The 26,903-nt window shown below is 48.0% G+C and overlaps 7 protein-coding genes across 7 annotated transcripts; 4 read left to right on the forward strand and 3 right to left on the reverse strand.

Moving 5' to 3' along the window:
• Positions 1 to 385: 385 nt before the first annotated feature.
• Positions 386 to 3,333, forward strand: LACBIDRAFT_291738 (uncharacterized protein; the record flags this gene model as incomplete). Its single annotated transcript, XM_001873416.1, has 3 exons — positions 386 to 565; positions 903 to 1,070; positions 1,134 to 3,333. The coding sequence occupies 3 exons, from the start codon at positions 386 to 388 to the stop codon at positions 3,114 to 3,116; spliced, it is 2,331 nt and encodes a 776-aa protein (XP_001873451.1). The 3' UTR covers positions 3,117 to 3,333.
• Positions 3,334 to 5,189: 1,856 nt separating this feature from the next.
• On the reverse strand, positions 5,190 to 5,785 carry LACBIDRAFT_301268 (uncharacterized protein; the record flags this gene model as incomplete). The annotated part of the gene is made up of 3 exons (XM_001874043.1): positions 5,190 to 5,315; positions 5,373 to 5,522; positions 5,573 to 5,785. The coding sequence occupies 3 exons, from the start codon at positions 5,783 to 5,785 to the stop codon at positions 5,190 to 5,192; spliced, it is 489 nt and encodes a 162-aa protein (XP_001874078.1).
• Positions 5,786 to 9,300: 3,515 nt separating this feature from the next.
• Positions 9,301 to 12,114, reverse strand: LACBIDRAFT_301270 (uncharacterized protein; the record flags this gene model as incomplete). Its single annotated transcript, XM_001874044.1, has 12 exons — positions 9,301 to 9,336; positions 9,395 to 9,808; positions 9,864 to 9,905; positions 9,957 to 10,314; positions 10,368 to 10,474; positions 10,530 to 10,560; positions 10,612 to 10,739; positions 10,793 to 10,855; positions 10,916 to 10,981; positions 11,045 to 11,149; positions 11,230 to 11,384; positions 11,748 to 12,114. 12 exons carry the CDS (start codon positions 12,112 to 12,114, stop codon positions 9,301 to 9,303), a joined length of 1,872 nt encoding a protein of 623 aa, XP_001874079.1.
• Positions 12,115 to 12,369: 255 nt separating this feature from the next.
• Positions 12,370 to 13,246, forward strand: LACBIDRAFT_148181 (uncharacterized protein; the record flags this gene model as incomplete). Its single annotated transcript, XM_001873417.1, has 8 exons — positions 12,370 to 12,406; positions 12,459 to 12,483; positions 12,532 to 12,587; positions 12,638 to 12,698; positions 12,753 to 12,780; positions 12,832 to 12,837; positions 12,890 to 13,166; positions 13,218 to 13,246. Coding segments are annotated over 8 exons (519 nt in total), but the record flags the coding sequence as incomplete, so codon positions are not given.
• A 437-nt stretch (positions 13,247 to 13,683) lies between these two features.
• On the reverse strand, positions 13,684 to 16,155 carry LACBIDRAFT_301272 (uncharacterized protein; the record flags this gene model as incomplete). Its single annotated transcript, XM_001874045.1, has 5 exons — positions 13,684 to 14,187; positions 14,247 to 14,573; positions 14,632 to 14,948; positions 15,009 to 15,618; positions 15,673 to 16,155. The coding sequence occupies 5 exons, from the start codon at positions 16,153 to 16,155 to the stop codon at positions 13,684 to 13,686; spliced, it is 2,241 nt and encodes a 746-aa protein (XP_001874080.1).
• Positions 16,156 to 16,539: 384 nt separating this feature from the next.
• On the forward strand, positions 16,540 to 18,001 carry LACBIDRAFT_170582 (uncharacterized protein). The gene is made up of 9 exons (XM_001873418.1): positions 16,540 to 16,589; positions 16,646 to 16,656; positions 16,718 to 16,845; positions 16,916 to 17,006; positions 17,064 to 17,083; positions 17,134 to 17,190; positions 17,243 to 17,337; positions 17,403 to 17,540; positions 17,611 to 18,001. Exons 1-9 carry the CDS (start codon positions 16,560 to 16,562, stop codon positions 17,833 to 17,835), a joined length of 795 nt encoding a protein of 264 aa, XP_001873453.1. The 5' UTR covers positions 16,540 to 16,559; the 3' UTR covers positions 17,836 to 18,001.
• An 872-nt stretch (positions 18,002 to 18,873) lies between these two features.
• Positions 18,874 to 20,394, forward strand: LACBIDRAFT_301274 (uncharacterized protein; the record flags this gene model as incomplete). Its single annotated transcript, XM_001873419.1, has 7 exons — positions 18,874 to 19,240; positions 19,289 to 19,418; positions 19,471 to 19,542; positions 19,591 to 19,611; positions 19,673 to 19,757; positions 19,823 to 20,176; positions 20,236 to 20,394. The coding sequence occupies 7 exons, from the start codon at positions 18,874 to 18,876 to the stop codon at positions 20,392 to 20,394; spliced, it is 1,188 nt and encodes a 395-aa protein (XP_001873454.1).
• Positions 20,395 to 26,903: the final 6,509 nt, after the last annotated feature.

The raw sequence follows: 26,903 nt of genomic DNA on the forward strand, positions 1-26,903 counted from the left end.
TTTTTGTGGCTATGCAACATCTATTAACCCAATGTTGCCTACTCGAGCTATCAGCTTCACAATGGATAGGATTTTGGCTTAGATTTGCAGAGACCAAATAACCGATTAGTATGTGGCTTCAATCCTACGGGTCCAGAATTTTAATTACTACCCCATAACTATGTTAAAGTGCCCATTCTTAGGCGTGATCTCGACATAAGGGCCACAAATAAAAATTCTGGATCCGTAGATCGATTTGAATTCAAATTCTAAGTAATATCCTCCTACAAACCATGTCCATACGTGTTGTGGTTGGAAAGTTATAGTCCAATCTCTCCAGAGTGCCAAATTTGGCAGGGAAAACAAGCTGATTTCGCATTTTTGGAGCAATAAATACAATTTCTACATGGAAAACACTCTCAGTGGATTCAATCACATCATTCCCTCAAACCCACTGCAAAAAATATATTGGATTGGTGTTGTGGAAGGTACAAAGTCCATGTCTCAAGAAATTGGCCCTGTGACACTATGTCACAGCATGTCACTGGTCATCACACTTACCAAGGATTGTGCAACACCAATTGTGGTGTGTTAGATACGAGTGCAACAACTTGAACAAGTTGCAACGTGTGAGGCGTATTATTACGGCTCACCACCTCGAGCCTGGTGCACTCCACTCTGTGAAGCCGGCACATAGCACTGATAGCAGCCTATTATAGCAGCCCATAAGATACCCAATGATTCTGGCAAAGAAAGGTCATTGTGCGGCCTTCGGGCCGGATCGGACTAACCCTCGGACGACCAATTTTGATCCCGCCGATTGATCTAGATCTCTCTGCAAATTCAACAAGCCGCAATAATGACAGAAGAAACTGGAGGTTTTTGCATGATGCCTTCATCGTTCATGCAACACCAACTAACAGAAAGTTCGCCTCGCAGGCCAGTTTAAGGGTTCGAATCATGGTTATCAGCCTTCTCGATATGATGACCCTTCTGCTGCTCTCTGGTCTACATATCTCACCAAAGCAGAGCAATGCGACAAAAATCTTGCCGAGAATTGGAAAGGCGACATGGATGCAATCCTCATATTTGTGCACAGTTATTTCTATCTTTCAAGTATACCTATAACTTAATGCCTTCTCCTTCTCTCACAGGCTGGTCTCTTCTCTGCTGTTGTTACGACTTTTATCATTGAAAGTTATCAAGATCTAAAGCCAGATTCAAATGCTTCCACCATTAACCTCTTGGCACAGATATCCCAACAACTATCACTTATGTCCAATTTCACGAATGCCGTCGATACCCTGTCACTCCCTCTACCGACGACGTCAACTTCCTTTACACCGACCAAGTCAGCGACAGCCTGTAACATTCTATGGTTCTTAAGTTTGGCATTCAGCCTCGCCTGTGCCCTCTCCGCTACTCTCGTGGAAGGGTGGGCCCGGTACTACCTGAATGCAACACATAGCAGGCCAACCCCACAAGATCGCGCAAGAATCAGCTCTTACTTGTACAGAGGTGTGAAGAAATACAAGATGACCGCCGTCGTCGAAATAATCCCGTTTCTTCTCCACATCTCTCTCTTCCTCTTCTTCGCTGGGCTCGTCCTTTTCATATTGCCAGTGAACTCGACGATCGGGTATCTCATGCTGGGCATGCTGATCCTCTGTGGCCTACTGTATACCCTCATCACAACCCTTCCAATTTTCCAACTCGATTGCCCTTACTGGACTCCCGTTTCAAGCATCTGCTGGCATGTCCTCAGGCGACTCCATCTTCTGAGACACCGAGATATCGATGGGAATGATACCGAAATCCAGTGTTCCATGGTGGAGGCTCGAGCAATTTTATCAACAGAAATCACTGCCAGACGTGATGTTCGTGACGCAGATGCGATGTGCTGGACCATCAGTAGTCTCCGTGAAGACTGCGAATTTGAGTTCTTTGTGCAAGTCATCCCAAGTGTCGTTTCCGGGTTTGACTACAGCGCCAAGTTGCTCCTGCATAATTTATTGCATCACCATGATATTGCCATTAAACTTGGCTATCGAATACCACGACTTCTCATGTCATGTACAACTGGATTCTTAACTCCACTTGTTTGTGAAAAAAGGGCCCTAACTTGCCTGAAAGCGATATGGTCATTAACTATGCTATCTATGCCTACAGACAAGGCGTCCTTTCTTGAATCTCGAAAACAACTTCGATTTGACAAAGACACGCTTCACTTGTTGAATGTTATCAAGAAAGAGATGCCCACCGTCCGTGATTATGTCTCCTCCACGTTGACCGTCGTCTCGCGAAGTTTTTTGGACAACCACATCAATCGATCGAGATTCCTCGAACAGAAGTTGTTGAGCACAATCGAAACAGGTCACTGCCAGACCTCTCAACGTCCTGTTGCAGTATTCTCCGAGGGCAAGCTGCGACAGTTCAGTCAAGAGATGTTGGACGGCTTGAAGCGAACAACCGAAACTTTGGAGAAGTATGTTTCTGAAGGCAGGTCGATGACAGTCCCTCTCCCATACGTCATGATGGAGGCTATCGCCAACTGTCATTTCCGTTTAGTATCCACTGCGCTCAGTGGCTCCCTCCAGCAAGACTTGAACGAGGAGGTACTTCAATCTTTAGGAAAATTTCAAGTCCTACTCAATCAAGCAGGCTTCTGTCTGTTATTGGATTATGTCGCTGAGCTGCTGCCCTCAGGGGGCAGTTTACCTCATGAAGCATTCAATACACTACGACGCACCTTCTTTAGGATTGAGACTACGCCCGTCAATCATCGATCGCAAGCATTGTTTGTCACCTACGTGGAAGAAGTACTTGGATACTCAGGCTCCACAGGGCTTCCCCGGAACATTGTTGACATATTGCTCGCATTGACTCGCGTTTTGGATGACCCGACTTGCATAGCAAAGGCGAAGAAAGTCCTCGATCACTATGTGATTCTCAATTCGAACGAGGCGGCAGTCAACGCTTTGGCGAAGCTCAATGAAAGCTCGCCCCTTCACCCCCGAGACTCACCACTTTTAGATCTGTTGAGCTCTCACATTTACTCCGACACGAAGATAGGCGGGGACCCAACACGATCGAAGTTCGGACCTTTGCCCAGAGCAAATGCCCGAGTCCTAAATTGAGTACCCTCGGGAAGTGCACAATCTATTACAGCCATCAACACGTTCGACACCGCGTGTCCGGGCCAAACGTTCCGCCCAGCAATGGTCCGCGCCGTTGTACATAAATTATACGCCCGATGGTGCGTAGGCGGATGAGCGCGCAACCCATACATATCTGCTACAGCAAGTGCGACGATTCTAAATGTCATATTAGCATGTCCGTTCGATAACAATCTCAGTGAGCGTGTCTAAAGCCATTTTAGTGTCACTGTCCGGCAGGAAGTGTAGCGCTTCCCGCGCTCTATCAGCATACGATTGAGCAAGAATCCGAGTGCGCTCGATGCCCGATGTCCCGCGAACAATATCGACGGCCTATCAAGGTGATGAGCAATTAATAAATGATCTCTTGTGGCCAGACTATGAACTGACCCGCTCAACGTCGCCGTCATGGGAAAAATTCCGCTGAATTAAAGGTTGGATCTCGGGGTTTTCCTCCCATGCGTAAAGTGCAGGACCTGTTGCTAATCCAAGCCGGACATTCGATGGGCCTTTTTCATAATCTAGAGTATCTTCTAAAATCTAAAGGGAATCAGAGATCCTTTCATGGTGGATCGGAAGTAGACAAACCTGGTATGCGATGCCTAGATTCCGACCATAGGCGTACGCGACTTCTTTTAATATCCCTGATTCTCCACAGCCTCCAAGGATAACGGCAGCCCTGGCACCCTTCGCCATCAAGCTTGCCGTCTTCAGGTATGTTTTTTTGAGGTATGAATCCCAAGCAGCTGCAGGGGTTTGGGGCCCAGCTCCAACTCCCAATTCAGGTGTTTGCACGTTGCCCATGCTCAATATCTCCCCTTCCACCACATTTGATATCACGCTCGCAATAAGTTCTACCACCTCACTCTCTCCCAATTGTGAAAGCGCCGTGCTAGCGCGGCCCAAAAGGAAGTCGCCCCCGAGAATAGCGAGTTTGTTTCCGAACCCATGGGCAGCTGCGGAATCCACCTTGCCGTCCGTCTCTGTGACAACACCATCGTGCAGCGTGGATGCGATATGTATCATTTCAACGATTTGAGCAAGACGAATCTGAGTAGGGAGAAGTATTGGCGGGGATACGATGCAGGGTGTGGTTGTGCGGGATGAGGAAGGCGGTATGGGAGCATCAGAACGGGGAGACGTGCGTTGCAACTGAAAGACAGATTCAAAAGACGATGTAGTGTCAGGCATGCTGGGATTCCATTCGTGAAGAACGTCAGGTCTCTTCAGCGGTCTGTCGAGCCTTTCGGAGTGTCCAAAGTCGCGTTCACAATGCGCTTCCCATTGCTTTCGATCCCAGTGCGTCCCCAATCCATTAGTCGCGCGTGAAAGTAGTAGAACTAGAAGAGACCGAAGTTGTTTCGAGGGTTGTAGGAAGTAATAATTTGCAATGTCCGTCAAGCCGGGTTGCGTCGACCCCAACAAGTCGAGGAGGTTGCTTCTAAGGTGGGTCAGCTCTGGCGCTACGAGGAGGTAAGGATCCCGTCTGGGCTCTTTTTGTGGCTGAATGAAAGGCTCGCGACGGAATGGAATGGGCTCCGATACGCTCGCGTTCTGTTCTATTTTCTGTGTGAGAACGCCCAATTTCCGTCGTTGACATCGCGTGACTGAAACGAGACGGCCTTGGCACAAAGACGCGCAAAAAAGTCGCATCTTGTGCAGGGGAGAGAAGGGAGGGAGAGAAGACGTCGGACGGGCTGTCCAGCGACGACCTCACAGGCCTGGAGGGGATTTCAACCGCGATGACGACGGGGAAGGACGATGACACTTGAATGACAGGGTAATTCCCGCAATTCTCCATCAAAGCACACTGAAAATCAGGCGCACTTGATTAGATAGTATAATTGCTACATAACGTCTATATCCCTGGTGATACATATGCTTGCGAAAAGGTATTCTACTCTATCTATGAAATAAATATGACGAGTGTTCAATGACGTGCAAAATAAAGATAAGAAAGTGTGAGAGCAGTTGGATATGCAAGGTAAAAACAAGATGGAAGGAAAGGTCGACATAAAGTTTTCCAGGCTGTGCAAGGATGCAGATGTCACAAGCTTAAGAACGGGTGACGGAGAGGGGAGATTTGTTGGATTTCAAAGAGGATGTGGGAGCTGGAGGGGAGGATAACAATGGTCCAAATTTGCTGAGCTGTTTAGCCAGATGTGCAGCTAATGCTGTTCCCTACCGAAAAAAAACTGTTACTTTCTTTTTACATCAACACAATCCGAGCCGACAGACCTTATTGTGCAATTCCTCCCATTCCACGGTATCAGTGGCATTCAAAGCCAGGAGCATAATTGGAGATCGTATTTCTCCCTGAGATTCTACGGAATCTTCAAGGGTCTCCATTACAGGGAACACAATAATGCGCCCAAGCTTCGCATGACGCTAGGTGAGCAACATTGGTGGGAGAAACGCGGATGATGACTTTAACCTACCTCGCTGTCGACCATCCCAAAACCTCCTTCCTTTGTTTCTTTCCAAACCTCTCCGCTAAGTCCAACAACAATGTGAATTTCGTCTTTGGGTCTTGGTGGGTCAGAGGCAGCAGAAATCAATTCTCCAGCTGGCGTGTGGAGGACGACTGTATGGAAGTGGGGAGGAGAAAGTATCCGAAGGAGTAAGCCATGAAGCGTCGCCAACGCCAACATGGTTGAGAATAAGGAACGGCTGTGCAGTCAAAGCAATATTCAAGCTTCAAGTCCAGGCCGTTGTTGAGCAAATTGATTGCAAGTTGAAGTTACAAACGGAAAGGCCCATATATCACGTGGCTTCGTTGTGATCCGTTCTTCGGTTTCGGGCCGGGTTAGCCCTGGTTAGCCAAACTTTTGTAATCAAAGCCATTGAGGTCAAAAAACGGATTGTATGTAAAGGCGTCTCAACAAACGGTAACTGGTAGAAGCCATACCCCACAGATTCAGGACGGACAGACGTTCTCCTTACAGTGTTCGCAACTACACCTCTTATCATCCAATACGTCGGTGATAATGTCGATCTCCCCATCGAGTTGGGCAGCTTCGCTTTCCGGCAGAGTCAGTGAGCGGCCTCTCTCCCCGTGGATATGCCAAGCGTCTATGTCCGTCCCCCAGTAGCTGTCCGGATAGTTTCCGTGATCTTTCATCCTGTCTGGATTTCTGCTTGGCCATCCTGCGCCATCCTGCGCCGATCTTTTGCGGTTGATTCTCAGAATCTCGTCGAACCAGCCCCTTCCACCAAACCAGTCCACAGCCACATTGTCAGATTGGGGCACGACAATATTCTCCGGAGTCATGGGAGTGAAATCGACATATGTTTCGTATCCGGATCGACACTCCATTTGTTTATAATTGCTCGAATCTTCCGGTGACATGTCGCTCCGCTCGTAGTGAAATCTATGCAAGAGCGATTTTACATCTTTTGGCCTCATTCTCCAATGTGCGGGTACTGGCGCTGCCTGACGGGTAGATCGAATATGATAAACATGACTGCAGAATGAAAGGAAATACCTGGGGGACTGAAGCAAAGGATTCCAGATGAGGAAAAACATAACAAAACGCGTCTAACAAGGGCCAACCTGGTAAGGAGCAGGCGTCCGTAGCAGATCCTTTGTTCGTTAGTCTCATGACAGTGCTCCCTGGAGCTTGGGGTCCCAGCTTGATAGGGACGACCTTAACCACGTAGTACTTCTTGTCCTTCAACCGTGTTTGAAGAACGATGGCAGGCCTCCTTTTAGTCATCAAGTAGTCGCCTGAGAGGTCTGGGTCATGCCAGTAAGAAGCATCGGCTTGACAACTGTGTCCTTCAATAGTGAACCTGGAGAGTACTTGCACGTATACAAGCTGTCCCGGGCGGACAACGTAAGGAGGGATTGATGGCCTTAAGCTTGGTGTCGGCGTAGGCGCTATAAAGTTCAGTCAGCAGATTACTCGCGAGATGGGTCTCAACATAAGTACGGATTAGTTTCGCATTCCCTGCGACAGTCCAGTCTATGTCATCGGTGAAGCTGTATCCATGATCACAGGATACTTTTTGAAACGCCGAACGCCAGCCATCGTAATCAAAGTTGTCGCGAAATGAGAGGCTACGAACGGAGTCAAGAAGGTGGCCGAAAGAGGCTGGGTGGCTTCCAGCTAACATTGAGCCAGTCCAAGTAATCTTTTTCTGTCGGACTTGAGCTGCCCTGCTAGCGAGAGTTCCGTGAGTACTACGCAAGTAACGTCGCCAAGGAAGGTCGCCTCGCAAGAAAAATAGCAGCATATATGCCAAAGATTCCAAGTCATCACGTGGACCGAGCTCTGCCACATACCAAACATAGATTTCAGAAATGGTTCAATGTTCAAAAATATTGGGTATGCAACGTAGCCGTAGTGAGCATGCAAACTGGCCCAATCCAAAGTTCCCACAACACAATGGGCTTCAACGGGAGGATTGTGCCGGATGGAATCCCCAGGCTTCAATCGTTGCGCAATTCCGAAATCGATGAGACGAAGTTGATGATTGAAACCGATGAGGATGTTACCTGGCTTGATGTCTCGGTGGACTATTCCATGTGCGTGAATGTGGCCTAGGGCGGACAGCTATAGTAACATTGAGCCTATTATTACTGAACAAGATAGGAGATAGCCACTTCACCATCTGATCAGCAATGGACAATACAGCCTTGAGAGGAAAGGCTTGGTCCTTGTGAAGGTCTTCCAGGCTCGATGCGAGAAGTTCCATGGCAAGATAATCAAAATGTCGGAATCGGCCATAACCATATACGCTTGGGATAGCAGGATGGCCTCGCAGGAGCTGCAGAACCCGTGCTTCATGTTTTAGGGATGGTCGCTTAACCCTTAGAGACGTTCGCGACTTCTTTAATGCAAGTACGAGCTGAGTGCTTTCATCTGAGCCAGTCGTCGCATGATAAACCACCCCCTGCACACATGATGAATATTCGTTACTACTTCGATTTCAAACGTTTGGCTCACATATGCGCCGGATCCAAGAAAATTGCCTACTTTGAGCAAGGGCATGGCTTTAACAGGTTTGTTTCCGTCGAAGGAACTGGCAAGGGCGTCATTGGGTGATTTCTGGGTGGGAGAGGATAGACTTGTAAGTCCCTCTATGGGTTCTGCTTCATATCGAATTCGCATCACCGGGCTGTCGAGATTCTGCTCCATAAAGGGACCGCTTGAGTGAGACGCCAACACCTAGAAATCGAAGTTTGGCGTAAGGAGTATGAGCTTTCTGAGACTCAGTTGAGTCAAATATGTGGTTTCATCGAAGTTTGAAATAGTTACATAGCTCTGATGCCAGCCGAGTCGCCTATTCTTGTTGTCCTCCCATCGTGAAAACTTCTCAATGAGAAGATAAACTTCAACATATGCGGATGATGATGTCGCAACTTACTTATATGCCAACCAAATGCCAACCTCCAAACTCATGACAAAAGTCTCCTAAAATTTCACTATCTTAGGTTGACATAAACTGAACGCGTCCCGAAATCCACATGCATCAGCAGCACTCTTGCAATTGCTAGAAGGTGTTTTGTCCAGAGAGAGGAGGCGAAAACTACGTAAGTTCTTCAATTCTCCATCAACCGCGTTCATTCTGGGCTTACAGTCAACGCTGAGGTGTACCGAAACTGCCATATCTATGGCGGGAGGCTTTGTTCCACTAGTTTTCTCTTTGTTCAGAGGATGGAGGAATACATGTGATGTTGATGTGAGGTAAGTCGCTCAATCCTTCACTGACCCACGTTCAGTCTGGGCTCACGTTTCTAAACATACACCTTCTAAGACGAGAGGCTGCGCTTTGACGGTTTTCTTATTAGAAGACATTTTGTCCAGAGGGGAGGACAGGTAAGTCCCCCAGTCTTTTACCAATGCTCGTCAATAGGCTTCGATTAAATGCCCAGATGCGTCAAAGTTGCAGATGGGAGGCCGCGCTCCAGCGCGATTGATAACTCAGATGCAGGTTGCCGATGGCGCCTTAGAAAACTTTATAGCCCTTATGATGGTCACATTTTTTTGGAGAAAGAATGAGATAAGGATAACAAAAACTTTTACGTGAAGCATGAATAAGAGAGGGAGGGCAAAGAAAACTAACCAGAGAAATAATATAAATAGCGTCAGCACAGAATGACGTTGGAGCTCCTAATACACTTCAAAGTTCGAGGCAACAAATTCAAACCTGTGAATTCTAATTAGTGCTTGGCTGCCGCTGCGGACGCTTGAGTATGCTGCACGACGAATTAGTACTCAGTTCTTGTGGGAGACGATTGATTCTGCAACACGCACAAGATATGACATGAGCTGTTGATATTGTGCCGCATTGGCAGGCGTTGAGCCTGGGCCTAGAGGTGGGGGTGTATTTTGTGCTGGAGACATCCCATACTGGGGCCCAGATAGTAGTTGCTGTTGTTGCTGTTGCTGGGTAGCTTGAAGGAGCGCGAGGATATTGGGCGGAAGTCCATTTAGCGCAGGATTCGAGTGTGCTTGACCTGACTGTGGGGCTGTCGGTGGAGGCTGTTGGTGAACCCCACCATATGAACTATTTGGTGGGTACGTAAGTGCTGACGAGGGTGGTTGAGAATAGTATGGTGTTGAGTTGGGTGGTGCGGGCATCGGCGCTGATGATGGTGGGGGTAACTGTGCGGAAGACCCACTAGTTGGAGTGGGCCCTGTCGGGGGTTGCTTAAGAGCAGCTAAAAGCTAGATGTAGGGCGTTTTAACAAATACAAAATTTGAGACCACTGGTTTTCCTGACCTGTTGTACTTTGCGTGCCTGCTCTAATCGATCATCGACCGGCTAGATAGGTTTGTTAGTAATGCGTTGAAATGATGCAGAAGGAAGACATACGGCAGCTGCAGCGGCGGGCTGCGCAGGTGGTGGGGGGGCAGGTTGCGAAATACTTTGTGGTGGCATACCATAGCCACCTGGGGTGTTTCCATATGCGGGAGCGGGACCTCCATAACCGCCTCGAGAATTGTCATACCTATCGTTGTATCCACCGCCTGCACGACCACGACCGCTTATGTCATCTTCGTATCGTCCTCCTCGTCCTCTTGATTCACGATCCATGCGGCCATGATCTCCTTCTCCTCGACGGTCGTAATCTTCGTCGAACCCTCGACCTCGACCCCGGCCTCTTCCACCTCGTCCTCTCCCACCCCTCATTCCGCGACCGCCTTCCTCCCAGTTCCGGCCACCTCGTTCCCTATCAACACTGAAATTAGAGGGCACGCTTGAAGCGTGTTTTGGATCACTTACTGTGGCCCCCCTGCGTTGCCGTCGTTTACATCCCAAGCGAAAACGATGTCCATTACCCCATCTTGTAAACCCTGATGACGCAGACGGTCGAAAGCATCGTCACAAGCCTGGAGGGATGTTATATGACTGATTGTTTGGCAGAACGAAAAGGAAGGCACTTACGCGAGTATCGTAGAACTCCACGTATCGAGAACTGTGGCAATATATATAGACTTGCTTTGGTTTGATAACAATAGCAACTTACTCGGGCCGCTCCCCAACAGGTCTAACTGATTTTACATCTCCAAATTGTTGGAATTTTCTTCGAACCTCATTATCATCAATAGGTTGGCCTGAACCTCGGAGCGTAACTTGAAGAGTTCCTTGGAATTGCTGTGTGGGCGCCTAATTATTATCTAGATGAAGGTGATGACGCTTGACCAAACCTGATTCTTTTCACGATCCTGTCCTCTTTGATCATCACGCGGAAGAGAATAATGCACATCAATCTGACGAAAAGAACAAACGATGGGTGGTAAGGCTATTTTCGTGCAGTTCTCAAAACTCACAGGTCGCCCACTGATCTCTGATCCTTGTAGTCGATCTCGAGCCCGCTCTGCTGCGCGCAAGTCAAACTAATTCGCGTCCACGTGTTGTCAACATTCACAGCCTCGCCTAAGAGTCTCATGCAAACTCACGTAAGTTACAAATACCATTCCTCTTGTTGAAATCAGATCGAAAAAGGTTTTTATTTCTCCATGTTCTTCAAACTGGCGGCGAACATCATCACTGTTCGTTTCATACTGCGACAAGAGTCAGTTACTTGTTTCACTTGCTAGCATCCAAAGAATAGACTCTTCGTTGTTCTACGACGGATACTCGCCTTAATATTGCGGATAAACAAGGTACGACAGGGACGTTCGCGCTGTATCCGTTCTTCAATGATGGAGTCGTGCACCTTATCATCCCGTTCCTTTCTAACAGGGCGGCGAGCGCGGTCGTAATCGTTCTCGCCATCGAAGTTTGCACCTGCACCGTCTAACACGGAAGGAATGACACGAGTGAGAAACTTTCACGACACAAACAGAAAATAGGACCAAAGGCAAGAGGACGTAGCAAGCGGGATTGCACGCGGAGGGAGGCAAAAACACTCAAGAAACTCGACGTCTCAAAAGGCGGATTAACTTTGACCGAGTCAGGCGCTTCAAAAAAAAAATGGAAACGACGTCGTTGATATTCACCACATGGCTTTCGCTACGTGATAGCTTAAGCTGAGCGGGTCTGCAACCAGGAGTAACGTTTGCCACTTTCCGCGTGCCTCAACTGGCATTTTTCAAAAGGCTGATATTACGAAATTTCCCTTGATGGAACCGATTATGTTCAGTCTTAACTCGAGCGCACCTTCGAATTTGGCATAACCTTGGTTATATGATGGCTGAGGTGCAGCATACTGAGCGACGTGCGGAGCAGACGGATACTCGTTATGTTGATAGTACGGATGTTGAGAGAGAGACTGATCATAATCAGTGTAGGGCCCCATATCGGTTTGGGCATGGTCATAGACGCTGTGGTCGTTCATGGAACCATCATATTGACCATATCCTCCTCGACCACGATTGAACGGCGGTGCACCCCTCCCACGAAAAGGTGCACCGCCTCTGTCTTGATGACGATGAGATCTGTCGGGACCTGGACCAGAAGGAGAGCTGCCTTTGCGGGGAGGAGGGCCATTGTCGAAACTTCCACCGTATGGATGATGACGATTCATGGTTTCTTAAAAATCTCGGAGGATATCGCTTTTGAAAAGGAGTCGTAGCCGGGATAGGCCTGGATCAGGACCAGTTTAAGAGCTTAGGAAGAGCTTAGATACTCAGACTCAGTGCGGATGATGAGGGAGATGCGCTAGAGATGCGAACAGTCGTCGGAAAATTGAACGACAACCTCGGAAATAGCCGTACTTGACACTTCGCACTGCACTCCGCCAGTTGCAGACTGACTTACAGTATCACCACCTCGAAGCACTATGTCCAAGCAGTTTCAATTCAAACTTGTTCTTTTAGGTACGTCTCTTGCTCGTCGTCGACTGACAACGCCCAACTTCAAATCTCTCAGGTGAATCAGCCGTTGGAAAGTCCAGGTACGTCACCAACCCATCACTCACTCCAACCCACTCATATCTGCTCAGCTTAGTTCTACGTTTCGTGAAAGACCAGTTTGACGACTACAGAGAGAGTACCATCGGTGGTCCGTATCACACTTCATTCACCTTTCTCCATCTCACTTTGAAATAGCCGCGTTCTTGACCCAGACTGTCACGCTCGACGATCAAACTACAGTCAAGTTCGAAATATGGTACACGACATCTCCACTCCAACCATTCCCTCACTCATGCCTACGTTCATACAGGGATACCGCTGGGCAAGAACGATACAAGGTAAGTCCACTATTGCCTGGATTTATGCCAAGCTAACCTTATCGTCCGCAGTCCCTCGTATGCACCCATTCTCTTCCACCCACTTCGCTACGTGTTTACATCAACATAGGCACCAATGTATTACCGGAATGCCAACTGTGCTGTCGTCGTTTATGATATCACACAAACCGCATCTCTTGAGAAGGCTCGCACCTGGATCCGGGAACTTCAACGTCAAGCAGATCCTTCCATAGTGATCGCCCTCTGTGGAAACAAATCAGATTTAGCAGCCCGACGTCAAGTAACGGAAGAGGAAGCAAAGAAATATGCTGATGAGGAAGGTCTCATGTGGGCGGAAACCAGCGCAAAGACAGGCGAGGGAGTCTCAGAGATCTTTACTGCTATCGGTGAGCGACGTTCAGAAATTCAGCAAACGCGCATCTAAATTTCACCTTTAGCAAAAAAACTTCCTTTGACAGCACCTCCTTCTGCCCGGGCTGGTGGGCCTGGGCGTACAGGACCAGCGAGAGCCGGAGTTGATCTCAACAAGCAATCGGCTGCTCAAGGTCAGCAAGAGGCTTGCAACTGTTGATCTTCCTCCCTTCTAGACCCCGTCGTTTCTTCAGCGGCTCTTCTCCGTCATGCCCCTCATTCATCGTCACGATTACACACGTCCTTCTAGGGCTTCGTTTGCTTACCTTGTAACCTACTACATACTCCATTTTTGTCACATTTTCTTTGGCTCTTTGGACCTTTGGGATATACATATTTTATCTGCATGTGAAAGTATTTTACGGAAGCAGGCAATCTCCCAGCTGCCAGAGTGTCAAGCATCAATATACGAAATAATACATTACGAGTAAGATTCCAGGTAAGTAGATCTTCACAGCAAATATGAAAAACAATAGTACACTTAGAATACCTTTAAAATCCAGCTGCCTCTAATCCCTTCCGTATATCGGCGTGGGCAAGTTCTGACTGTTGAACTCGTTGACTCGTCTTCCAAAACCAGGTCTGTTCCTTCGAAATCCCTTCCTCCAAGCGGTTCTGGATGAATGTAGTCGTCGGCTGACTGAATGGAATATCATACGGATGTTTCTGATGCTTGAGCATCGTCGACACTGTTTCATACCACCTCTGCCGTTGCAGGAAGCAAAATCGCCCTGGCGGATCGCTAAACTGTTCCCGTATCCGAACGATGTCCGCCAAGAACATGCCCACAAACGGCACACATGGACCCTCAATGGTCTGCAAGAGGTTACGGTAACCTGCAAAGCCGCCACTAGGATCGTTGAACCGTAGTAGAACATCAAGATGTGACTTCCGGCCCACATGAGCCCAGGTGAAATGTAATTGAGTTATGACGACGCTAGAAAGCGCGATGATGATAGCACTCATAGAAGCAATGTTATTTAACTGCCGGGATTTCTACATTTGTGGAAAATCAGCCGCCAAAACACACATCCCAAGAAATAAGCGATACGGACCTCTGCGACTTTAATCCAAAAATCTATTGTATCAGCGCGTTTTACCAACATTCCGTTACTTAGGATGCTCGATTTCACCCAAGCTCCCACTTTATCATGTGTGCTGCAGAAGACGTTCAGTTTCGCTACTTCATCCCCAGACTGGGTTTTTGCGTATGCGAGGCATTCTTGGCTTGAGACCCTGGCATAAAGCTGGAACTCTAGAAGCGCGAGCTGTTCAGCGACATCGATGTAGTCCATCTTTAACAAGTCGTTCTTGTACGCCTTGGATTTGCGAGGTTTACGAGGAGAAACAAGAAGTGTAGCGCTATGGGGTACCGAAAACGTCTATTGCAGATTTCCGTCAGCTTGTTGTGACTTGAATGATAATTAGAAAACCAATTACCAGGTGTTCAATTTTCTGAAGAATATTGCTTGCTTCCTCTGGGAACACTGGCGTAACAGAAGAAAGAAGGAAATCGGTTAGATGTCGCGCAATGTGGGGCTCTTCTTCCAGCAAATGATATTGCTCCAACCAGGCGATGAACAAATCAAGAACTCGTTTTCGTGTTGGTAGAAGATACCTTGATTTCCAATCCCCAACATCGGCTGGCGATAAATTCTTTGGCGGACTCATCCGAAACCTTTCTAAGAGCAGTTCAAAAAGAATGTCTGGAGTAGTGATTGTCCTGAATGTTGCAAGAAACATTGTTGAAAAAGGGACTGCTTCGTTTGAGTCTGAACTCCTCAGCACGCAGGAAAAAAATTATAAAAATTACACACTGGATAGGTCCTGAGCAACGGATTCAGTTGTAAGTTTTTCGATCATTGCGACCAGCGTTCCTGAGCGGACATTGCCATCACAGTCCAAGTCAAGCTGATCAGAATGGGTCGACCGCAGATATCGGGGTATGTTCCCAACAAGCTGAAAGGAACTGTTGGGAAATCGTGCATCGTGACTTTCATTCCTGCGTCTGACCTTACTGGAACGAGAATGTTGAGAAAGGACTTCGGAAGAACAAGCGATGTCAGGGCTTGCGATTCTATCAGACCCCCCGGTGTTGGTAGGTCCCAGAACCATCGATAGTTCCGAAAGTGTGGTATGGTCATCTAGCGTAATTTGGTGCCGCCGCAGACTCCTACTGGAGAACAAGCCGGGGCGTGGGCGATTCTCCACTTGGTCTGTTGGTAGGAGGGATGCGTACCCGTTTAATGGTGCAGATCGTAAAGGAGGCTGTGGCATTGGTTCGGATGGAGAAGGTGGTGGTTGGGGCCCTATTGGTTGGGGAGGGGGTGCCAACGAGTTATGTTTCAGGGTTTCACAGGGATGTAGATCATCTTGAGGTTGTTGAGGGGCGTGATGAGAGGGTAGCAAGGGTGAAGAGGCACGCCTCTGTATGCCAGGCTGTTAAGTACGAACGGGTGGATCGACTGTGGGTAAACGTACCCTTTCCTCGGGTCTCCGACGGTGGGTTGACGAAGACAGCACTCCCGGTTCGTGGAGTTGCGAGACGGGGGCGGGATTGCTAAGGTTCTCCGCTTCGTATTCGTAGATCCGTGATTCCTGACACACCCTACGTAACCGCTCTGCCATTTCCTTCGCGAGTGGGATAACAAATGCTTCTGGAATCCAGCCGACAACATCCCCATTCTTTCGCATGGCAGCCCACCAGCCCGTTGTTTCCTGCTTTACCACTTCCAAGATCTCACTTTTACGGAACGGAAGCAAGTCGGGTCCATCGGAGTCGAAGTCGTAGAGACAGAGGACGGAACAGATAATGACCCCTGGGCTACTGGCCGGGGTCGTACCCGCACTGCCTACACCAATGCGTGACGAACAAGGCGAGACCATTAGAATCGGTGATTCCGAGTTACATGAGGAGGGTTCAATATTGAGACGAAGCGACTGTCGAAGTGAGTTCGATCTCATACAAGGGCGGAGCGCAACGACGAAGGGGAGAGCAGGGCTAGAGTAGCAAGGGAACAAAGGAGCGAATTGCTCACCGTGAGCGATGTCAAGCTAGTTACTATTGAGTATTATTGAAATCATCCATCAACCCCGCTTGATCTACGACTTCATGATTCATCACACGACCTCCTGAGCGTTGATCTCAATTCACCAAAATATTTCCCCGATTACTCGAAAGAATATCTATCAGATATCTGTATGCTCGCTGACAAGCGTTGCGCTGGGCTTGCAGCAGCAGAGGTAGTGGGATATTGAATGTTGGTTTCTGTATGCAGCTGATGATCAACGCCCACTGTTTATAGCATCGTTGGGCGCAGTGACCACTCTATTACCAGAACCAGATCGGAAAGTCTCTACACAATTCCATGCCGCTGTGGAACGCCCCCAAGGCCAAGGTGCGTGCACCAAACTTACTTACGATTGTAACAGACCCTGATCTTTCTACCACAAGGTGCAACTTCGGTAATATTCAGAAGGTTTGGCAGCTCAGAACAAGCTTCTCATCTATGTACCTTGATTGTAGGCTCTCCGTTCAACGTTTAAGAACTCTACAGCAGAAGAAGGAGGCTCAAGCAAAGGCGTCTCGTCGTGACATTGCTTTTCTTCTAGAGAAAGGCAAGATTGAAACGGCCCGCGTCAAGGTCGAGACCAGTGCGTCTAGAGATTGATGACACCGCAATCCCACTTCATCAACAGCACGAAAATCTCTCCTGTCGAACAGTCATCAATGAAGATATCCATGTGGAACTGTTAGAGTTGCTGGAACTCTACTGTGAATTACTCCTGGCAAGATTTGGCTTGCTTGACCAACTGTAAGCACCTCTCCTTACTATCTTTTCATGTTCTTATTGATAAAGTCTGCCTTGAAGTACACGAGAACCAGATCCAGGTATTTTTTTTGTCACTTTGTCCACTCAACGTGACCGCAACTGTCACCAGGAGTTAGCGAAGGCGTTTGCGCCATTATCCATGCTGCTCCTCGGACAGAACTCAAAGGTAAAAATGCCTACTACCCATTACCATCTCCAGATCTCACCGTGAGATGCAGAGCTCCACATTCTCCGTGATATTCTCATGCACAAGTATGGCCGTGAATTCTCAGTTGCGGTGATGGAGAACCGGGACGGTGTCGTTAGTGATCGTGTAAGATGACACTGCCCATAATGGGACTGACCAGGCAATCTGACAATCTTTATGTAAATCAACAGGTGGTCCGGAAACTTTCAGTCGCCACACCCTCAACGGATCTGGTCAATGCATACCTGGCTGAAATTGCAAAGGCATACGGCGTTGCATGGTCATCGCCGACTTTGCCAGGTGGAGATGATGCGGGAGGTGGGGAGAAGGTCAGTCAGGCAAGTTTGACCGTTTTCTGTATGTATGTTGTTGACTCTCGCGCTGCGACGGGGGTAACAGGGACCTGCAATTGACGCAAGTACAACTGAGGTTTCTTCTAAATCGGAATCAGGATCGGGATTGAGCCTTCCTGAAATTCCAACGGATGAGAAGCCTTGGACTGTAAAGCCACCGACCTCCGACGCTAGGACAGCCAATGATTCGACAAGCCCTCCGGCTGCTGGAAAAGTCAAGGATGAATTTGAAGCCCTTGCTGACCGGTTTGCGGCTCTCAAAAAACGCTAGGAAGCATGGACATATGTGTCGGCCCTGGAGCCTATAAATAGTCTTGAATAGAAGTTTCATCATGGGTCTGAAATCCCCTGGTCACCAACTATCTTGCGGCGTCTCCGTTCGGGTCGACCATTCTTGTGAGCGGTACGCAAGGTTTTATGATAATCTCTGAGAAGTTTTTCCAGTAAGCTTGAGATGTTTCTCCAGGTAACCTTTCAAAACTGGGATTTGGGCTAACCTCTTAGTCTTTATCTAAAATGAAAAACCCTCGAAAACCGGTCGCGGAAAAACGAGGCGAAAGAACAATACAAATTCAAAGCTAGAGGCTCTGTCGCTGCAACTATGTCTGATGTCATTGAAGGTGGAAGAATATGTGGGGATTCGATAGATTCTAAAGCCTGACATGATCAACAAAAGCCCGAGATGCGAATCAACACCAACTCGCACCAACCAGCTGGCGTCTGGCAAATTTAAGTTCATAAGCGAAACAAATTTGAGTCAGCGGACTCCAGCGGAGATATGTAAATTCGCCAGCAGCGCCACAAAGAATCGGCGGCGGTAGGATAGGTACTGATAGGTAGGACCCACTGACGATATCTTTTCCAGGAGCATGTCGCAGATCTATTAGACTATTACATGGCACAAAGGCGGCCAATGGACGGAGCAACTTGGCAATGATGTGCACCATGATGACATGGATGTTCAGGGCACTTGGCGTGATTTCTAAGTCAGGTGGCCATTTTACACATGTCTCCGTCACGACACCGCTTCGTGTTGGTGCCGCCGCTTCGTCGGTCTGCTTAGTCCTTCGCTGACTACTACCAGTGTTTAGCATTCGTGCCGTGGCTCGAGACATCGAACTCTATTTCTCTAACTTCAAGTATACCGGCTAGAGACCGCGACAACACTCCGATTATTACTCGCGCTTGCACTGTGGTCCCTTGACCTGACACGTTCTCCGTTCGGACAGATTCTCAAATCCGCCGTGTAACGTCTTGGAATTCGGTTGAACTTTATCTCGGATGTCTTAAATGGGTTAACTCGACACACATGGACAGATATAAATCTTTAGAGGCCCTCGCCCCAGCGGCCACATCCAGCTCGAATCCACAAATGGCTTCACCACCCCACTATTTTTATCATGATCCAAGCGAAGCCATGGACAGCGACGCCGAAAGCGAGGCGCTTTCCACAACGTCCATGCCTCCGTTCAGTGCTACTCCCAGCGTTGCGAGTTCGCGTACCTCATATGACGCTGCTGCCGCCTCTACGAGATCTGTTTCGCCTGTACCATCTGTCATCTCGATGACAGACTCCGTGCGCAGTCAAATCTACAGGAGCAAATATGGCCGCGAGTTTAACAATTTTTCAGATGTATATGCCCTGCCCGCGGACGAGGAAGAGATGAATCGCCTTGGTGTGTTGTTTTTCAGTCTGTACAACTGTTAACAATTGTTTCCTGCAGATCAGCAACATGCTATAATCGTTGATGTCATGGGTGAAAAATACCCCCCACCTGTGGCGGACGTCATGGCGGATGATGTTCCGGGAGAGAGAAAGGCGTGTCTGGATCTTGGTTGTGGAAGTGGGGGATGGTAAGCCAATTTTAGAATATTCTTTCTTACTCGCTTAAGTTTGTCCCATCAGGATATTAGATGTCGCACGCGATTTTCCAAATTGCAACGCTGTGGCAGTCGATCTTATACCCATGCAATCTTTGTACGAAATTCGACACTCTGTTGATCCGTTGACTCAAGCCCCTCATAGATCCATGCCTCCTAACCTCAGGTGGGAACGTTAGGCCGCTTAGATAGGCTTGCAAGTCTTGACATTCGCGTTTTTGCTGTAGGAGTGAGGTCGACGACATCAACCTAGGTCTGGAACACTATTATGGCGATTTCAATGTTGTCCACGTGCGACTTGTATCATCCGGTGTGAGTCACAGATTTTCATAGAGTTCTCCTACCCACCAACCGCGGGGTTTTCTTTGCATGACTAGGTCAAAGATTATTGTCGCCTCGTTGATCAAATTAGCCATGTCCTTCGGCCGGGGGGGTTAATCGATTTGGCCGAATTTGACTTCCATGTATACGACGAAAACCACCAGAGACTGGAGCCCGACACTCATCAAGTCGGGCCTCCCTGGTGGGCTCGTTGGATGACCTTTGTGAGATTAGCCATCCAACAGATTGGCGGACACACGGATGCTGCGACTCACTTATGGGATTGGGTCTCTAACCACCCCGCTTTTGAGCAGCCGGTGTATAGAGAATATTGGATGCCTATTTGCTCAAGTCCCACCGACAGCGACCCCGGACGACAATTATGCCAACGGCTGAGCGGTGATGCACTGGTGCGTAATGATGCAATTTCAATTTGATGTGGCATAGTCTTACGCTGCTCCTTTAACAGAGCTTTTTGAGAGGGACGCGCCCTCTGCTGCTTGGAAGTGGGCTAGCAGAGGATCTCGTCACAGAGCTCATCACCCATGCAGAGGCAGAGCATCACGAAGCGAAGATACTTCAGTATACTCGGCTACAATGTGTTTATGCCCGGAAAAAGTCTGTTTGATCTCTATTGGATTTACAGCGATTTAGCGCCTTCCCAACTCCTCCACTCTTCTGCCCACTCTGTGATGTTGACAGGTTGTCTTTATCCACCAGTCCTCGCGGAATCGTGGATCACGACTCACGAGTGAGCCTGGAGTGATTTGCTCGTCGACTTCTGCATTTTTTGAGAACATAGTATAAGTAGGCTGCAGCCATCCATGTACTTTAATGCACGCTTCACGACTCATCAGAGTTGTTATGTAATGTAAAGGTTGTAGATCTCAAGATCTCATTGGCACTCGCTCACTCCTGCTTGATATATCATGGATGTGGGACTACAAATCGAGTTGATTCATCAGATCGTCAATCCACGCGCAGAAGATGCTGAGGCTCTCTTAGAAAGCTTAGGGCTCGCCGGATTTCCGTCTCAAGAGCAAGTCCATCGCGACATTGAACAGAAGTTGCTTCTACCGCCTCAATCCTTCCCAAAAAGCTGGCTGCCGGAATTTCAAGTGTGGGCCCAATTCCAACCGTTATACCCGTCGACTGACCACCTCCTCCTCCAGGCACTGGGACCGCCCTCTATCTATCCCCAGCCTTTTACAATTCGAAACATCTCCACCGCCTACAGAGCTGACTTTTGTTCGTGCTGGTCTCGAGGGGCGCGTTACCGGATATGCTGAGGTAAGATTGAAAAGGAATCTGTGCTTTATTTCGTTTTTGTAACATTTGCTAAGACACCCTCCCGTCGTGTTTCTACTGGTCTGACCTCCACATCTCTCGATCGTGCTCCAGGGCCAAGTAATACGTTCGTCCGGGGAAAATCCGGGTATGTGCCCTTTTGGCCAGGAGGTCTGGAGGAAGTGTCAAGCCAACCCCCACCACTCGACGGAATCAACCAAAGAGATCGTAAAGGCCTCCGAACAATACCCCCAAGCTTTAGCCGCGGATTGCGATTGCCAGGAGAGGCTGGTGATGATGAAGCCTTACTATCAATCGAGGGCGAGTCAGGAAGACCCCGCAGAGCTGATGATGGGGTACATCTACATCCCTTCACTTTGAATGGGCTAATCCGTTATTAAAGGATTCCGAGATAGATGGCGTTAACGACGATGAAGTTGAAGTCCCACCACACAAAGTGGCAGAAATTGATGATTGGTTGCCGACTTCGGTGCGTTCTGGGAGGTCTACCACTTTCCAATTAAACTTACGTCGTACTTGAGACTTCGCACCTTAGGCCAATCAAGACCTCTCGTGCGCGGATAAATGTCAGAAAACGGGATTGGGCGCACGTCATTGATGTTAACCAGCCATTGACAAAGTTTCGTGAGCTTGTGCCCGACATGGCCCATAAGGTCATCCTTCTCCCCCTCTATCTTTCGACCTACTCAAGGAATGTGATTTAGTATCCCTTTGAATTGGATACATTTCAAAAGCAGGCCGTCTACCATCTGGAGAAGGGCGACTCCGTTTTTGTTGCTGCTCATACCTCGGCTGGTAAAACTGTAGTAGCTGAGTATGCCATTGCTCTTGCCGAAAAGCATATGACACGGTAATGTCCAGTTCTACCTTGACAAAATTAGGTCACTTGACTTGTCATACAGCGCAATCTACACCTCACCAATCAAAGCACTATCTAACCAAAAGTTCCGAGACTTTAAGCAAACATTCTCATCGTCTTCAGTTGGAATTTTGACAGGAGATGTTCAAATCAACCCTGAAGCAAGTTGTCTAATAATGACGACGGAGATTCTTCGAAGTATGTTGTACAAAGGAGCTGATTTGATTCGTGACGTGGAATTCGTGATTTTCGACGAAGTCCACTACGTCAACGACGCAGAGGTTTGTTTTTCCTCCGACATCAACGAATTTTTGTTTACGTTACCGACTTTAGAGAGGTGTTGTTTGGGAAGAGGTGATCATTATGCTCCCAGAACACGTTAACATCATACTCCTTTCTGCCACGGTGCCCAACACGAAAGAGTTTGCTGATTGGGTTGGGTAAATATCATTTATCAGAAGCAATGTTATATCTAATTCAATTCGTGAAACAGACGGACAAAGAAAAAAGACATCTATGTGATCTCGACTCCGCAGCGACCAGTGCCACTTGAACATTATCTGTATGCTGGTCGAGAAATGTACAAGATTGTGGACGCGGGCAGAAACTTCCTTGGTCAAGGGTGGGTCCTGTCCTAAGCGTCGCCAACTGTTGATTTTCTAACTGTATTATCAGATACAAGGAAGCCGGGGAAGCTTTAAGACGGAAGCAAGATAAAGAACGTGAAGCAGCGGGCTTGCCTCCGGTTCAACGCGTTGGTGCGAGAGGTGCAATTCCTCCACGAGGACAACAACGTGGCGGTACACCGGCTCGTGGGGGCCGAGGAGCCCCTCCGGCGAGAGGCGGACGTGGAGGAGGATCTGCACCACGAACTATGCACACGGGAGCCGATAAGAACATTTACGTCCATCTGTTGGGCCATCTCCGCAAAAAAGCTCTCCTTCCCGTTGTTGTTTTCACCTTTTCTAAGAAACGTTGTGAAGAGAACGCGGGAACACTGACGAACACAACCCTATGCACTGCTGTGGAAAAAAGTGAGGTTCACGTGGCAATCGAGAAGGCGTTGTCGCGGCTGAAAGGTGAAAACGGTAGTGTTTTCTCTTCGCGTATAAGTTGACAAATTCTGTGTAAGGTTCTGACAAGAAACTTCCGCAAATCGCTCGTATGCGCGACCTCCTCTCTCGTGGGATCGGTATTCATCATGGTGGTCTACTACCACTCATCAAGGAGGTTTGTCTTTGTTGTAGTGTCTTTCACTTTCTCATCAAACTTCAGCTGGTCGAAATATTGTTTGCAAGGGGCCTGGTTAAAATTCTATTCGCCACGGAGACGTTTGCTATGGTAAAGATCGCTATCGCTGTAATTTGTGGTTTCATGCATCTCAACTTTTTGTAGGGTGTCAATATGCCTGCTAAATGTGTGGTCTTCTCCAGCATACGAAAACATGATGGGCGAAGCTTCCGTGACATCTTGCCTGGTGAATACACTCAGATGGCGGGTCGCGCGGGTCGACGAGGTCTAGATCCTACGGGCACGGTTATAATCATGGCCGGTGATTCGCTGCCAGAAGTACGCATTGCTAGCATTCTGAATTCGAAGTTAATGGCTTACGTTGTGTTGGCAGCAAACGACTCTACATGCTGTGATGCTTGGGACGCCTGGAAAACTTTCATCGCAATTTAGACTGACTTACAACATGATTCTCAACTTGCTGCGTGTTGAAGCACTCAAGGTGGAGGAGATGATCAAGAGAAGTTTTTCGGAGAATGCCTCGCAGCGATTGCTCCCTGAACAGCAGAAGAAGGTCATCGAGGTAACAAACTTATCCTCGATGTCCCAAATAAATTTACTGATTTATTTATGATTGTTTTAGAGTGAAAATGCTCTGAAAACACTCCCACACCTACAATGTGATATCTGTTTGCCGGACATAGAGGCTTATTATGATAACTGTTTTGAAATCACGAATAAATGTCGCAGCCTCTTGCAGACGGCCATGCGGCATCGTCAAGAATCGAAATATCTTGGTTCAGGACGAGTTGTCGTTCTGCGCGATGAGGTGGGTGAACTCGTACATGCGCACAAGACTCTTAGTATTGATTTTTTTCATAGCACTTTTCTTCTAACAATATTGCAGTTCTTTTGAAACCAGCCCCAGTGCAGTCGTTGGACTCGGTTCTCGAGAAAACCAAGATATATTATATATTAGCGTTGGTCGATCAAAATACGAAGTACGCTAAACAAGGTAAACCTTCGACCTGCCTGTTTTCGCAGCACTCACCGGTTTGAAGACATCGATCCTCAAGCAGTGCTTCCTTGTTGGCCTCTACTGCCGCAGTCTCTTGTCGTCGAGGATGGTGTTTATGAACTGAGAGCAGTTCCAGTGACTAGCATCGCACTTCTAACTAATCGGACTATCAAGGTTGGAATAGGGTTGAAAATCGACCCAACTTGTTACTTAATTTTGCTAGGTCGATGTTGACGGTGTTGTGGATCGCCACCTGATTTCCCGTATGAAGGACGGTATTGCTGAGCTGCGACTTCTTCTGGACGAATGGCTATTGAGTGGCTGTATACCTGAAGCCGATTGGGAGCGGATACGTGACTTGGAATTCCAAGAAACGCTAAGGTCAAGAGATGTGGTGATTGGCCAACTGTCAACGAGGGCATGCAGACTATGTCCTGAATTCTTAGATCATGCAAGGATCTCTTTACTTATATTGCAAAGGGTCTTACGGACATTTAACAGCTCGCCGTCATTCATGGGCAAAAAGTTTTACGTGCCAATATCGCGAACCTGAAACTCGCAATATCAGATCAAAATTTGGAGCTTATACCTGACTACGAGCAACGAGTGGGGGTCCTTAAGGAACTAAAGTTCGTCGATGAGAATTCAACGGTATTACTGAAGGGTAGGGTTGCTTGTGAGGTAAATTGCACTCACCATCTCTTGCATATCACTGTCCTGATGAATGATAGATTAACTCCGCAAACGAGCTCGTTTTAACTGAGCTGATTCTTGAGAACACATTGGCTGGATATGAACCGGAAGAAGTGGTCGCTTTGCTGTCTTGTTTTGTTTTTCAGGAGAAGACCGATATCGAGCCTGTCCTACCACCAAAGCTCGAAATGGGCCGTGACGCTATCATTGCCATTAGCGACAGAGTTGAGCGCATTCAAGACTCTTACAAGGTAGTAGTGGAGGAGTTTCGGTCCGGTCTTAAGTTCGGTCTCGTTGAAGTGGTTTATGAATGGGCCAAAGGAATGGTGAGAATCATGCCTTTAGTTGTCCTTCAACTCCAAACCCTTTTTAGCCTTTTGAACAAATCACTGCATTGACCGATGTTGCAGAGGGAACAATTGTACGGGTAATTACACGTCTTGACGAGACCTGTCGCGAAGTGCGAGATGCTGCGCGTGTTATCGGAGATTCAGAACTCTTCAAGAAAATGGAAGAATGCCAAATAAAGATCAAACGCGACAGTACGTGCCGATTCTTCATTGTTTGGGTTTAACCTGATGTTTTGAAAGTTGTATTCGCGGCGAGTCTGTACTTTTAATTTTGTTGTGTATAATATAACGATCATGTGACGAATGTTGATGCGATGACGCGACGCGACAGGACTTTCGCCAGACCTGTGCTACCTCCACCATGGCGAAACCTATCAACAGCGAATTAGATTCTCTCTCCCTTTCCGATATTGACGAAACGCATTCATCCTTTTCAAGGAAACGGCCTCGCCACCGTCTCAATGAGGACAGCCCTGATCCCGTTGAGGTAACGGATGACGGTCGCCCAAAGACAAGAAGGGTGAATCCCGCTCGACTCGCAATACGCCTTGGGCCAGAGTTGGTATCAGAGATGGAAGCTTACATTGTGCCAGGGGCTAAGATGCCCAATTTCACCGTTCGTAAAGACTTTCAAGAACGCTATTCTGTTGACCGGCGACACATCTATGATTATTTCCATTCGAGAGGTAAGCATCTTCTAAGACGTAGGATTTTGGGGAAGTTTTATATCAATATTCCAGGCTTGCGAGTTGCTAAAGAAGACAAGCACACCAATCTGACTAGAGGACGCGCCAACAAAGTCGGTTCACAGGCTGTAACTCCTTCAGTATTTCATTTGCTTCTGTGGAAATACATTAACTCACCTGATTGTTAGGTATCATCTTTAAGTTTATCTGATGGAGAAATTCCTGGTCTCGCTTCGCCCAGAATTTTCATCGCACCATCAAAACCATCACTTCCCAAGCAGGCGCAACCGAGGCCGCCCAAGAAAGTCGCCAAGAAGAAGGCCACAAAACTTGGAACCCTTGCTCTTTCTACTGGCGTGTCTATCAAGACTAAACTTATCCCTATCAAGCCATATTCTCGCTTCGGTGAAACGCTACCCCCATCTTCGTCGGACGAAACCAGGGCTGCATCTCCTGTCGTAGACGAAAAGCGGGACTCTCCTTGCCCTGAATTTACTCTGCCTTGCGATCTTTCAGACAGTGCGACGTCCGAAGACATGACTTTTGATTTTGAGCCCTTCAGTCCTTTTGAACCTGAGGTTTACTCCTTGACTGGCTGCGAGATGCTCACAAACGATTTCCTCCCGACCTACGACTCAGAGGTGGACCGCTTGATGGCTGTGGATGAGCACCGACCGTTGACCCAAGAAGAACGAACGGGGCTCTATGATTTGATCAATGGCGCGCTACCTGGCTCTATCAACATTGGTGATTCCGATGGTACATATAGCGCATACATGAAGACCAGATCGCTTAGATCGATTGATCGCCGCCTTGGAACCAATCGCGCAACCGCCTTTCCTCACAACTTGAAGTCTACTCGGTCCGAGACAACCGATCCTTATGCAAACGTTCCTGAGATCAAACTCGATGTCGACTGCTGGGTGTCTACAGACGTTGGATATATTGCGCAAGAGTTCGACCCTGCAGAGTTCTCTCAAATTCTAGTCGAAT

Source organism: Laccaria bicolor, genomic scaffold (genome assembly GCF_000143565.1).
Source record: "Laccaria bicolor S238N-H82 LACBIscaffold_1 genomic scaffold, whole genome shotgun sequence".
Taxonomy (NCBI): Eukaryota; Fungi; Basidiomycota; class Agaricomycetes; order Agaricales; family Hydnangiaceae; genus Laccaria; species Laccaria bicolor.